General features: G+C 43.1%; 1 protein-coding gene across 5 annotated transcripts in view; it reads right to left on the reverse strand.

The window, feature by feature from the left end:
- ADAMTSL3 (ADAMTS like 3) overlaps positions 1 to 15105 on the reverse strand; it is a 363119-nt gene that overhangs the window by 21078 nt on the left and 326936 nt on the right. For 4 of the 5 annotated variants that reach the window (XM_043921943.1, XM_043921940.1, XM_043921942.1 and 1 more), the window contains 2 exons: positions 6259 to 6442; positions 3609 to 3813 (listed from right to left, as the gene is read on the reverse strand). In XM_043921943.1, the coding sequence (XP_043777878.1) occupies positions 3609 to 3813; positions 6259 to 6442 (389 nt within the window). Of the gene's footprint in view, positions 1 to 3608; positions 3814 to 6258; positions 6443 to 15105 lie in introns of those variants that run through there. The other variant, XR_006344423.1, reaches the window with a different exon arrangement.

Genomic DNA, 15105 nt, shown 5'->3' on the forward strand with positions numbered 1-15105 from the left:
TGATCCATAAATATACAATGCCTTTTCATTTATTTAGGTCTTCTTTAACAGTCCTTGGGCTTCCCTGGTGACTCAGATGGTAAAGAATCTACCTGCATTGCAGAAGACCTGGGTTCTATCCTCAAATGAGGGAAATTCCCTGGAGAAGAGAATGGCTACCCACTCCAGTATTCATGCCTGGAGGATGCCATGGGTATGGGAGCCTAGTGGGCTACAGTCTATGGGGTCACAAAGAGTTGGACAAAACGGAGCAATCAACACATTCTTTAATGTCCTTAAAAAAAAACTTTCTGTAGTTTTATAGTGTTCATTTTTTAAAAACTCTTCTTCCCTCTATGATTAACTGCTTTTGGACTTTAAGCTCATTTTAAATGGGTCTGTTTCAGTCCTTTTATTACACTGCACGACCCAAGTATGTTCTGCACTGATGCTGCACTGTTTTACTTAACAACAGTTTTGCAGGACACTCCGGCATCAGATTAGGAAAGTCTTTCTATACTCCTATCGATTTGTTTTTCTGAAAATCTCTTGTCCTCACTCACTCTCCCATATGAAAGTAAAAATCATATGAGTTTCTGTGAAAAGAATTCTACGGCAATTTGAATTGGAAGTACATGTTCTGGTTCATTTAAGGGAATGGGCTCCTTTATAGCATTCAGAGTATCTTTACTTATCCAAATTTTCTGTTATGTGTTTCAACAATATATTGTATTTTTCTTTGTGGGTTCGGCGAGGATTAATTTTATGTGTCACTTCTCATCCGTACCTAGCGAAGTGACATTTTAATGAGGTTTGGACTTAGAATTGATGTTTGAATGGTTTAAGAATTCTGAGGATGTCGATGTAAAAGAACAAAATTAGAACATTTCCTAACACCACTTACAAAGATAAACTCAAAATGGATTAAAGACCTAAATGTAAGGTCAGAGACTATAAAACTCTTAGAGGAAAGCATAGGCAGAACACTCGATGACATAAAGCAAAGCAACAACCTCTATGACCCACTTCCTAGAGGACACTTTGCTAAAGTTAAGTTGGCCTGGTATGCTGTGACTGGGACCAAGGTGGCCATTAAGGTCATAAAGAAATGGAAACAGAGGCTTCTCCAGCCTCCAAGAGTTCTTTCATGAGATAAATAGTATGAAGCTGCTAGACCATGAAAACATCGCGAAACTCCTCGATGTCATTGACATGGAAGAAACTCTCTTCCTGGTTATGGAATACATGCGCGGGGGAGACATTCGCACCTCCCTGGATGAGCAGGGCCGCATGACCGAGAAGGAGGCCCAGCGCCCCCTTCCGGCTGCTCCTATCGGCCCTGAACCACGGCCACGAGCGGGGCACCGTGCACCGGGACCTGAAACCAAGCAACTTGCTCCTTGCTGCTGACCAAATGTGAAGATTGCAGACTTCAGTCCGAGCAACAAATACCACCCTGGAGAGAAGCTAAACACATTCTGTGGCAGCCCTGCCTACGCAGCCCCTGAGGTATTTCTGGGGTCGATGTACTTAGGCCTGCCTGTGGATGTGTGGAGCCTTGGCGTCATCCTGTACGTCATGGTGACTGGGTCCAAAACCTTCCAAGGACGAGATTACTGGAAGATGAGGCAGAGTGTGCTCACAGGGCATTATTATGTGCCTGACTACCTATCATATGAAAAAAGAACATTAATAACAAGCATGCTGACCCTCAACCCAACAGACAGAGCTACTTTACACCATCTTCGGCAGCATCCATGGGTCTAGATGGATGAGAAGGAGCCACTCCAGCCGCTCTGTGAAGAGGACTCAGAGGTGAAGTGCAGAAGCTTCTGGGCTCTAGGTGGGCTGAAAGCCAGAGCTCAGAAAGCCTGGGCTTGAATAGACCCAGGGTGGGGCCCCAGTCCATCCTTGTGAAGCCCTCCCTTGCCATGAAGGACTTCACCATCCAAAAACTCCAGCCTCCAAGCAATGAGATTCCCACCATCATACCAGCCTGGCTATTCCTGAGGGAGACCATTCGGATACCGGAGACAACCCATGATTCAGATGAGATCACTGACCCTACCACTCCCCCACCTACCCCATCTTCCTGGTGTGACCGTGGGGCCACTCCCTCCACCCATGGCACCCCCGACACCCGCCACACCTGCCACACGCCTGACACCCGGGGCACTAGCGATATCTGCTGCACAGGTGGCACCCGAGACACCAGCAGCATCCAAGACATCAGTGGCACCCATGACATCCGAGACACCAGCGGCATCCGAGATACCTGTGATACCCGCGACAAGAGCGGCACCCGTGACACCAGCGGCACCTGTGACACCAGCGGCATCCGAGATACCTGTGATACCCGCGGCAAGAGCGGCACCCATGACACCAGCGGCACCCGGGACACCCGAGACACCAGTGGCACCCAGGACAAGAGCAGCACCCAAGACACCAGCAGCACCAGGGAGAAGAGTGGCACCCGAGACACCAGTGGCCCCCCAAGACACCCACGGTACCCGTGACATCAGCAGCAAAGCCCCAGAGGGAAACCACCACCCCCGAGTGTGGCCAACACCGCCAGAAGCTCTGACCAAGCTGGGCAGTCCCACTCCCAGCCACTCCCTCTCGCCTCAGCAAGAAAAAGAGGGGAATATGAAGGTTTATAAGAAAACATTGCTGTTGTGGCCTGCCCAGCAAAACCCACACAAGTTAATTAGGCCCAGAACAACCCAGGGATGACTGACCAAGACAAAAGGAGCCCTGCTGAGCTCCCTGGGACCCAGTCAAGTGGACTATGGGATTCAAATCCAGCACCTCCATGGCCTTCAGGAACCCTGGTCAGCTCAGAGGATGGTCTGGAGCAGCCTGGGAGACCAGAAGAGGCATCACCCTGACCCAGCTGCCCCTCCTCTGCCACTGGGTGAAACTTCACAGACTGGACTGTCCCCTGGGGCATGTCCCCCTTCCCCCGCACTCCCCCCCTTCCATGGTGGTGGTGGAGGGGATAGTTCTTGCCAACTCCTTGGTTCTTCAGAGTTTTAATAAAGTTTATTTCTCCAGAAAGATGTATCTCTGTCTGTTTTGCATCCTCTCCAGTTAGAGAAGTGTGGAGTCATGTAGGACTTGGGGTTAATGACCTAAGAATTAGCACCATGATTCTCAAGAGCAAAAACTGCTGCACTGCAGGGCAGAAATGCAGAAAGAGTGTATTATTCTCCCACACTGACAATACTGAACATTTTCAGAAGGGCCGAGGGGAACTTTTGATCTCTGCAGCCTGTGTTAATCATGACCAGGAAGTCTAGGATAGGATAGTAGGTCCCCTGAACCAGCTGGGTGGTGTGGTCAGCTCCCTGTGCAGATGAGTTTCCTGAATGTCCTGCAGGAGTCCCTGCTCTCCTCTCCCCTGTGGGGAGGGGCCCTGATGGGTGGGGTTTTGTTACACTATTGCTTGTTTTATGTTGTGGCCTCATGGCATGTGGGATCTTAGTTCCCCGACCAGGGATGGAACCCACATCCCTTGCATTGGAAGGCAAAGTCCTAACACTGGACTGCCAGGGGAAATGCCGTTTTGGACGTGGGGGTTTGACCACAGGGACTGGATGATTTTAAAACACTAGATTTGTCAGCATTACCTGGTTCCCTTGTTCAACGAGCCCTTGAACACAGGGGTGACTGGAACAGGGTCTTCTCCCCAGAGGCCTGTCTCTGGGGATGCACACTCTTGGCGGCAATGCCTGCACCGTTCCATTGGCTCTTGTGCGCTTACATGTCACTTGCCGACTGCGGAATCCTTCACCACAAGACACAGAGCACTCTGACCACGTGCCTGTGAGCCACCTAAGAACAAAAACTACAGGAGCTTAGTAGGACAGTCCCTATGGGGACTGTCTTCCAAAGGGAAAGCCCATCCTAGCAGTATGACTGTTTCAGGGCCAACACATGTGTCTGGGAGTGGGCAGCAGCACAGTAACTCCCAGCCATACTCTAAGATTTCCTTTCACTCAGAAGCAACAGAATCACCGTGTAGAGAGCACAGCATCGGGATGGGATAAAGTCATCCTCAGGGAGCTAAGAGCCATCAGCTGTGTGGCCTCAGAGAGCAGAGCTAGGGCAAAAGTAGGTGGAAATTTTGGAAAGGTGAATTTCAACTCATTGAAACCAAAGGGAGGAAAAAAGGAGGTGGCACCTGTGTGCTCCTTGTTGTTGGTTTTGTTTGGTTGCTCAGACGTGTCTGATTCTTACAACCTCATGGGCTGTAGCCCACCAGACTCCTCTGTCCGTGGGATTTCCCAAGCAAGAATACTGGAGAGGGTTGCTATCTCCTCCCCTAGAGGATCTTCCCAAGCCAGGGATCGAACCTGTCTCCTGCAGCTCCTGCATTGGCAGGCAGATTCTTTACCACTAGCGCCATCTGGGAAGATGAACTGGAAGACTGGGATTGACATATATACACTACTATGTATAAAACAGATAACTAATGAAAGGCTACTGTATTGCATAGGGAACTCAGCGTGCTGTGGTGACTAAATGGGAAGGAAATCCAAAAAAAGGGGGATGTATGTATACATGTGACTGATTAACTTTGCTGTACAGTAGAAACACATCGTAAAGCAACTATCCTCCAATAAAAAATAAATAAAAGATGTTTCTGCTTATAGAGTGGACAAGGCACTCTAGAGAGGAGACAAAACTCAGGAGGCTCCTGAGGTGACCCTTATGAGGAATGACAAAGACATTGGGAACAGTGGAAAACTGACAGGAATGGATGGAAGTGAGAGGAAAGGGGGGTGGTAGCTTAGGATGTAGTCATTGTGATCTGGAACACGAACTAGGGGCAGATCAGATTTGGTGGAGATTATGAGTTTGATTTTGGATACTTTTAAAACTATTGATTTGTGTCATCTATGATATCGAAAGGTTATTAATGGCTTTACCCCTGGGGATGCAGATGATACCACTCTAATGACAGAAAGTGAAGAGGAACCCTCACCTTGATGAGGGTGAAGGAGCAGAGTGAAAGAGCCAGCTTAAGACTACATAGTAAAAAAAAAACTAAGATCATGGCATCTGGCTGCATTGCTGCATGGCAAATAAAAGGGGGAAAGGTGGAAGTAGTGACAGACTTCCTCCTCTTGGGCTCCAAAATCACTGTGGATGGTGACTATAGCCATGAAATCAGAAGACGATTGCTTCTTGCCAGGAAAGTGATGAGAAACCTAAACAGTGTGTTGAAAAGCAGAGACATTATTTCTCTGCCAACAAAGGTCTGTATAGTCAAGACTGTGGTCTTCCCAGTGGGCATGTACAGTTGTGAGAACTGGACCACAAACAAGGCAGAACACCAAAGAAGTGATGCCTTTGAACTGTGGTGCTGGAGAAGACTCCTGAAAGTCCTTTGGACAGCAAGGATATCAAACCAGTCAATCTTAAGGGAGATCAACCTGAATATTCACTGGAGAGACTAATGCTAAAGCTGAAGCTCCAGCACTTTGGTCACCTGATGAGAACAGATGACTCATTGGAAAAGTCTTTGATGCTGGTAAAGATGTAGGGCAGAAGGAGAAGAGGACATTAGAGGATGAGATGCTAGATGGCATCACCAATGCAATGAACATGAACTTGGACAAACTCCGAGAGATGGTGAGGGGCAGGGAGGCCTGGCGTGCTGCAGTCTATGGGATCATAAAGAGTCAGACATGACAGGCGAATGAGTAACACCACCACTTGTGGGGGTAGAGTCTAAGGAATGGTGCTTTCCACTAGTGCCTCTTGTGATACTGGCCTACTGCCATATCTCTGAGGTGAACCCATGATCATCTTCCCTGTGCTCTTAAGGTCCATTGTGAGTGCAGGGAGCAGGTGAGAGTGGCAATTAAGACCAGAAGCTCTGAAATCAGGCTAACCCAATTTGAATTCTGGCCCTCATAACTGTGTGGCCTAGGGGTGTTTTTCCAACTGTACAATAGAGAATGAACAACACTGGAGACATCCCTGGAGGTCCAGTGGTTAAGACTCTGAGCTTCCAGTGCAGGGGACTTGGGTTCAATCCCTGGTTCGTTACGTGGTGTAGCATAACCAAAGAAATAAAATAAATGTTTTAAACAAGAAAATGAACAATATTGACTTGATAGGCGACTGTGATCCATATAAACTACTTAGCTGAGCACCTAGTATAGTCCACATAAAACAAATCTTAGTGGTTGAGTTATTCAGTCCAAATTACTGTGCATTTTAAAACAAGTGAAACGCTGGTAGCAAGGAGAGAAGAGTGACTGCACACACCTCGGGGGGCAGTCCCGGATGTTACAGGGCTGGAACGCAGCCCGTGGCTTCCGGAGCTGGTCACAGAAGGCCTCGCTCACTTCCTGCCCGTTGGCCATCAGGCACTGGGGTCTCTGAACTTGGGCTCCCAAGTGGCCGCACGTGGCAGAACAATGAGTCCAGTTGCCAAGCTCCCAGAAAGTCTCTGCAGAAAGAAAAGGAATGTCACAGATGGCCGCCAGAGGAAAAGGGATGATGGGTTGGAGACAACCCGGCCAAAGACAACTACGAGCTGCTTGCTGGTTAGCTGCCCGTCGGGCTCTCTGAGCAGCACACAGAGAATCTGCCATCAGATGGGGTAAAGGGGTCCTTTAAATCTCATTTTCCCTTGACTAGCTCGTTGTCATAACTGCGGGGGGTTATTACAGCCAGGATGGAGCTGTTGGTCCTGCAGCTGGACTGGAACCCAGTGTGTCTGATGCCAAATCTAACTCTTTCAAAATACTCCTCACATTTCACAAAGGCCCCTTGACAGTTCAAGGCAAGACATACAGCCTGGGAAAGGGGTTGTCTCAGGCCAGCCAGATCTGCCAGAAAAGCCCCAGAGAAGGAGGAGAAACTCTGTGCAGTGGGCCAGCTTCTCAAGACTCTCCCAGCAGAGCCAAGAGGACAAGAGAGGAGGGTCTCTCCAGGGGATGCCCTAATGGATTCTCTTTCTCAAAAGTGGATCAGACTGAGAGAGATGAAAGATGATTTAGCGGGGAGCAGGGATTAAGCAGACAGGTTCAAGACACATTTCAATTCCATTCTTCCTTCTCTACTGATTCTGAATCTAAACTTCAGATGAGTCCTGAAGCTGAATAAATAATTTGCCATAGAGCCCTCTGGAAAGGTGAAAATGGGAGTTTCCTTTAAAAAAGCTGAAGCGGACCACCTCCAATAATCTTGGCTTGTTTTCCTTTTGGTCCTTGTTCCAAGAAGCCCTTCTTTTCCCTTTTGACACTGGATAAAAAGATGAAGTAGGACATGACGATGACAGATTTGTGTATGATCACGGAAAGTACCAGATTTTCTTGTAATAATCACAAGTAAGTAATAGCTACCAGCTGTGTCCACAGGCTGCTCCACTGAGTACACCTATGCCTTTAACTTAACTGTTTTCCAGTACTTCCTTCTGATGCTGGAATTTTGTCCTAAGTTGTATATCATTTGTAAAGCACAACAGTACACATTTTTAGCTACCCGACAGTTTTTTTAAAACATTTTTTAGAAATAGCTAAGTTTATTGAGAAGTTTCCAGTGATAGGTACTGAGTTAAACACTTTAACATCATTTTTCCATTTAATTCTCATAGCCATCCTGTGATTTAGATTATTTTTACTTGCAGAGGTAGAAATGGAAATAAGCTATGTGACTTTTCCAAGGTCCTGCAGCTGGAATGGAACCCAGTGTGTCTGATGGCATACCTAACTCTATGTCACATTTCATAAAGGCAAGACAGTTCAAGGCAAGACATACATGCATTTCTTTAAAAAAATATACCTCTTTTTATTGAGGTATAATTCATATATGATAAAATGCTCATATGTCAAACATGCAGTTCTATGAGTTTTCACAATTGTATGTACTTAGGTAACCATGATCCAGAGCAAGGTATATACATTTCATCACTCACAAAGCTTCCTCTTGTCTATGAAGCAGGTTAAAGGCTAACAGAGTTTTGCCAAGAGAACACACTGTCATAGCAAACACCCTCTTCCAACAACACAAGAAAAGACTCCACACATGGACATCACCAGATGGTCAATACTGAAATCAGAGTGATTACATTCTTTGCAGCCAAAGACGGAGAATCTCTATACAAGTCAGCAAAAACAAGACTGGGAGCTGACTGTGGCTCAGATAATGAACTCATTATTGCCAAATTCAGACTTAAATTGAAGAAGGCAGTGAAAACCACTGCCTTCTGAATGGAAGACCATACCTGAATGGCAGACCACTCAGGTATGACCTAAATCAAATCCCTTATGATTATACAGTGGAAGTGACAAAAAGATTCAAGGGATTAGATCTGATAGACAGAGTGCCTGAAGAACTATGGACTGAGGTTCGTGACATTGTACAAGAGAAAGTGAGCAAGACCATCCCCAAGAAAAAGAAATGCAAAAACGCAAAATGGTTGTCTGAGGAGGCCTTACAAATAGCTGAGAAAAGAGGAGAAGCTAAAGGCAAAGGAGAAAAGGAAAGATATACCTATCTGAGTGCAGAGTTCCAAAGAATAGCAAGGAGAGATAAGAAAGGCTTCCTCAGAGATCAATGCAAAGAAATAGAGGAAAATAATAGAGTGGGAAAGACTAGAGATCTCTTCAAGAAAATTAGATATACCAAGGGAACATTTCATGCAAAGATGGGCACAATAAAGGAAAGAAATGGTATGGACCTAACAGAAACAGAAGATATTAAGAAGAGGGGGCAAGAATACACAGAAGAACTATACAAAAAAGATCATCATTTTCTGGAAGAGTTTGAGTAAGATAGGTGTTAGCTCTTCTCTAAATTTTTGGTAGAATTCAGCTGTGAAGCCATCTGGTCCTGGGCTTTTGTTTGCTGGAAGATTTTTGATTACAGTCTCAATTTCCTTGCCTGTGATGGGTCTGTTAAGATCTTCTATTTCTTCCTGGTTCAGTTTTGGAAAGTTATACTTTTCTAAGAATTTGTCCATTTCATCCAAGTTGTCCATTTTATTGGCATAGAGCTGCTGGTAGTAGTCTCTTATGATCCTTTGTATTTCAGTGTTGTCTGTTGTGATCTCTCCATTTTCATTTCTAATTTTGTTAATTTGGTTTTTCTCTCTTTGTTTCTTAATGAGTCTTGCTAATGGTTTGTCAATTTTGTTTATTTTTTCAAAAAACCAGCTTTTAGCTTTGTTGATTTTTGCTATGGTCTCTTTAGTTTCTTTTGCATTTATTTCTGCCCTGATTTTTAAGATTTCTTTCCTTCTGCTAACCCTGGGGTTCTTCATTTCTTCCTTCTCTAATTGCTTTAGGTGTAGAGTTAGGTTATTTATTTGGTTTTTTTCTTGTTTCTTGAGGTAAGCCTGTAATGCTATGAACCTTCCCCTTAGCACTGCTTTTACAGTGTCCCATAGATTTTGGGTTGTTGTGTTTTCATTTTCATTCATTTCTATACATATTTTGATTTCTTTTTTGATTTCTTCTATGATTTGTTGGTTATTCAGAAGCGTGTTATTTAGCCTACATATGTTTGAAGTTTTAACAATTTTTTTCCTGTAATTGAGATCTAATCTTACTGCACTGTGGTCAGAAAAGATGACTGGAATGATTTCAATTTTTTTGAATTTTCCAAGACCAGATTTATGGCCCAGGATGTGATCTATTCTGGAGAATGTTCCGTGTGCACTTGAGAAAAAGGTGAAGTTGATTGTTTTGGGGTGAAATGTCCTATAGATATCAATTAGGTCTAGCTGGTCCATTGTGTCATTTAAGGTTTGTGTTTCCTTGTTAATTTTCTGTTTAGTTGATCTATCCATAGTTGTGAGTGGGGTATTAAAGTCTCCCACTATTATTGTGTTACTATTAATTTCCTCTTTCATACTCGTTAGTGTTTGCCGCACATATTGCGGTGCTCCTATGTTGGGTGCATATATATTTATAATTGTTATATCTTCTTCTTTGATTGATCCTTTGATCATTATGTAGTGTCCTTCTTTGTCTCTTTTCACATCCTTTATTTGAAAGTCTATTTTATCTGATATGAGTACTGCGACTCCTGCTTTCTTTTGGTCTCCGTTTGCATGAAATATTTTTTCCAGCCCTTCACTTTTAGTCTGTATGTGTCTCTTGCTTTGAGGTGGGTCTCTTGTAGACAGCATATATAGGGGTCTTGTTTTTGTATCCATTCAGCCAATCTTTGTCTTTTGGTTGGGGCATTCAACCCATTTACATTTAGGGTAATTATTGATAGGTGTGGTCCCGTTGCCATTTACTTTGTTGTTTTGGGTTCACATTTATACAACCTTTCTGCATTTCCTGTCTAGAGAAGATCCTTTAGCATTTGTTGAAGAGCTGGTTTGGTGGTGCTGAATTCTCTCAGCTTTTGCTTATCTGTAAAGCTTTTGAGTTCTCCTTCATATCTGAATGAGATCCTTGCTGGATACAGTAATCTAGGTTGTAGGTTATTCTCTTTCATTACTTTCAGTACGTCCTGCCATTCCCTTCTGGCCTGGAGGGTTTCTATTGATAGATCAGCTGTTATCCTTATGGGAATCCCTTTGTGTGTTATTTGTTGTTTTTCCCTTGCTGCTTTTAATATTTGTTCTTTGTGTTTGATCTTTGTTAATTTGATTAATATGTGTCTTGGGATGTTTCGCCTTGGGTTTATCCTGTTTGGGACTCTCTGGGTTTCTTGGACTTGAGTGGCTATTTCCTTCCCCATTTTAGGGAAGTTTTCAGCTATTATCTCCTCGAGTATTTAGATGAAGGTAAGCTTCCAAACTCATTCTATGAGGCCACCATCACTCTAATTCCAAAACCAGACAAAGATGCCACAAAAAAAGAAAACTACAGGCCAATTTCACTGATGAACATAGATGCAAAAATCCTTAACAAAATTCTAGCAAACAGAATCCAACAACATATTAAAAAAATCATACACCATGACCAAGTGGGCTTTATCCCAGGAATGCAAGGATTCTTTAATATCCGCAAATCAATCAATGTAATACACCACATTAACAAATTGAAAGATAAAAACCATATGATTATCTCAATAGATGCAGAGAAAGCCTTTGACAAAATTCAACACTCATTTATGATTAAAACTCTCCAAAAAGCAGGAATAGAAGGAACATACCTCAACATAATAAAAGCTATATTTGACAAACCCACAGCAAGCATCACCCTCAATGGTGAAAAATTGAAGGCATTTCCCCTGAAATCAGGAACAAGACAAGGGTGCCCACTCTCACCACTACTATTCAACATAGTGTTGGAAGTTCTGGCCACAGCAATCAGAGCAGAAAAAGAAGTAAAAGGAATCCAGATAGGAAAAGAAGAAGTAAAACTCCCACTGTTTGCAGATGACATGATCCTCTATATAGAAAACCCTAAAGACTCTACCAGAAAATTACTAGAACTAATCAATGAATATAGTAAAGTTGCAGGATATAAAATTAACACAGAGAAATCCCTTGCATTCCTATATACTAACAATGAGAAAACAGAAAGAGAAATTAAGGAAACAATACCATTCACCATTGCAACAAAAAGAATAAAATACTTAGGAGCATATTTACCTAAAGAAACAAAAGACCTATACATAGAAAACTATAAAACACTGATGAAAGAAATCAAAGAGGACACAAACAGATGGAGAAACATACCGTGTTCATGGATTGGAAGAATCAATATTGTCAAAATGGCTATTCTACCCAAAGCAGTCTATAGATTCAATGCAATCCCTATCAAGCTACCAGCGGTATTTTTCACAGAACTAGACCAAATAATTTCACAATTTGTATGGAAATACAAAAAACCTCGAATAGCCAAAGCAATCTTGAGAAAGAAGAATGGAACTGGAGCAATCAACCTGCCTGACTTCAGACTATACTACAAAGCCACAGTCATCAAGACAGTATGGTACTGGCACAAAGACAGAAATATAGATCAATGGAACAGAATAGAAAGCCCAGAGATAAATCCACGAACCTATGGACACCTTATCTTTGACAAAGGAGGCAAGGATATACAATGGAAAAAAGACAACCTCTTTAACAAGTGGTGCTGGGAAAACTGGTCAACCACTTGCAAAAGAATGAAACTAGAACACTTTCTAACACCATACACAAAAATAAACTCAAAATGGATTAAAGATCTAAATGTAAGACCAGAAACTATAAAACTCCTAGAGGAGAACATAGGCAAAACACTCTCCGACATAAATCACAGCAAGATCCTCTATGACCCACCTCCCAGAATATTGGAAATAAAAGCAAAACTAAACAAATGGGACCTAATGAAACTTAAAAGCTTTTGCACTACAAAGGAAACTATAAGTAAGGTGAAAAGACAGCCCTCAGATTGGGAGAAAATAATAGCAAATGAAGAAATAGACAAAGGATTAATCTCAAAAATATACAAGCAACTCCTGCAGCTCAATTCCAGAAAAATAAATGACCCAATCAAAAAATGGGCCAAAGAACTAAACAGACATCTCTCCAAAGAAGACATACAGATGGCTAACAAACACATGAAAAGATGCTCAACATCACTCATTATTAGAGAAATGCAAATCAAAACCACAATGAGGTACCATTACACGCCAGTCAGGATGGCTGCTATCCAAAAGTCTACAAGCAATAAATGCTGGAGAGGGTGTGGAGAAAAGGGAACCCTCTTACACTGTTGGTGGGAATGCAAACTAGTACAGCCGCTATGGAAAACAGTGTGGAGATTTCTTAAAAAACTGGAAATAGAACTGCCATATGACCCAGCAATCCCACTTCTGGGCATACACACTGAGGAAACCAGATCTGAAAGAGACACGTGCACCCCAATGTTCATCGCAGCACTGTTTATAATAGCCAGGACATGGAAGCAACCTAGATGCCCATCAGCAGATGAATGGATAAGGAAGCTGTGGTACATATACACCATGGAATATTACTCAGCCAGTAAAAAGAATTCATTTGAACCAGTCCTAATGAGATGGATGAAGCTGGAGCCCATTATACAGAGTGAAGTAAGCCAGAAAGATAAAGAACATTACAGCATACTAACACATATATATGGAATTTAGAAAGGTGATAACGATAACCCTATATGCAAAACAGAAAAAGAGACACAGAAATGCAGAACAGACTTTTGAACTCTGTGGGAGAAGGTGAGGGTGGGATATTGCAGAAGAACAGCATGTATACTATCTATGGTGAAACAGATCACCAGCCCAGGTGGGATGCAAGAGACAAGTGCTCCGGCCTGGTGCATTGGGAAGAGCCAGAGGAATCGGGTGGAGAGGGAGGTGGGAGGGGGGATCGGGATTGGGAATACATGTAAATCCATGGCTGATTCATATCAATGTATGACAAAACCCACTGGAAAAAAAATAATAATAATAAAAAAAAAAAAGTAAAAAAAAAAAAAAAAAAAAGATCATCATGACCCAGATTACCATGATGGTGTGATCACTCACCTAGAGCCAGACATCCTGGAATGTGAAGTCAAGTGGGCCTTAGGAAGCATCACTACAAGCAAAGCTAGTGAAGGTGATGGAATTCCTGTTGAGTTATTTCAAATCCTAAAATATGATGCTGTGAAAGTGCTGCACTCAATATGCCAGCAAATTTGGAAAACTCAGCAGTGGCCACAGGACTGGAAAAGCTCAGTTTTCATTCCAATCCCAAAGAAAGGCAATGCCAAAGATTGTTCCAACTACTGCACAATTGTACTCATCTCACTCGCTAGCAAAATAATGCTCAAATTCTCCAAGCCGTGCTTCAACAGTACATGAACTGTGAACTTCCAGATGTTCAAGCTGGATTTAGAAAAGGCAGAGGAATCAGAGATCAAATTGCCAACATCCATTGGATCATTGAAAAAGCAAGAGAGTTCCAGAAAAACATCTACTTCTGCTTATTGACTATGCCAAAGCCCTTGGTTGTGTGGATCACAACAAACTATGGAAAATTCTTCAAGAGATGGGAATACCAGGCCACCTTACCTGACTCCTGAGAAATCTGTATGCAGGTCAAGAAGCAATAGTTAGAACCAGACATGGAACAACAGACTGGTTCCAAATCGGAAAAGGAGTACATCAAGGCTGCATATTGTCACCCTGCTTATTTAACTTATATGCAGAGCACATCATGCGAAATGCTGGGCTGGATGAAACACAAGCTGGGATCAAGATTTCTGGGAGAAATATCAATAACCTCAGATATGCAGATGAAACCACAGCTATGGCAGAAAACGAAGAACAACTAAAGAGCCTCCTGATGAAAGTGAAAGAGGAGAGTGAAAAAGTTGGCTTAAAACTCAACATTCAGAAAACTAAGATCATGGCATCCAGTCCCATCACTTCATGGCAAATAGATGGTGAAACAACAGAAACAGTGAGAGACTTTATTTTTTGGGGGCTTCAAAATCACTGCAGATGGTGACTGTAGCCATGAAATTAAAAGATGTTTTCTCCTTGGAAGAAAAGCTATGACCAACCTAGACAGCATATTAAAAAGCAGAGACATTACTTTGCCAACAAAGATCCAAGTCAAGGCTATGGTTTTTCCAGTAGTCATGTATGGATGTGAGAGTTGGACCATAAAGAAAGCTGAGCACCGAAGACTGATGCTTTTGAACTGTGGGGTTGGAGAAGACTCTTGAGAGTCTCTTGGACTGCAAGGAGATCCAACCAGTCAATGCTTAAGGAAATCAATCCTGAATATTCATTGGAAGGACTGATGCTAAAACTGAAACTCCAATACTTTGGCCACCTGATGTGAAGAACTGACTCATTGGAAAAGACCCTGATGCTGGGAAAGATTGAAGGCGGGAGGAGAAGGGGACAACAGAGGATGAGATGGCTGGATGGCATCACTGCCTCAATAGACATGAGTTTGGGTAAACTCCGGGAGTTGGTGATGGACAGGGAGGCCTGGCGTACTGTGGTCCATGGGCTCACAGAGAGTCAGACATGACTGAGCAACTGCACTGAACTGCACCGCCCCTCCTCCCAGGCAACTACTTCTTTATTTCTGCCAACATGCATCAGTAGTATGTGTTCTTGGACTTCATACAATACGTACTCTTTTCTGTCTGGCTTCTTTTGCTTAACATGTTTTTGAGATTCACCCAT

The sequence above is a fragment of the Cervus elaphus genome, chromosome 13, assembly GCF_910594005.1.
Source record: "Cervus elaphus chromosome 13, mCerEla1.1, whole genome shotgun sequence".
In the NCBI taxonomy this organism is placed as follows: domain Eukaryota; kingdom Metazoa; phylum Chordata; class Mammalia; order Artiodactyla; family Cervidae; genus Cervus; species Cervus elaphus.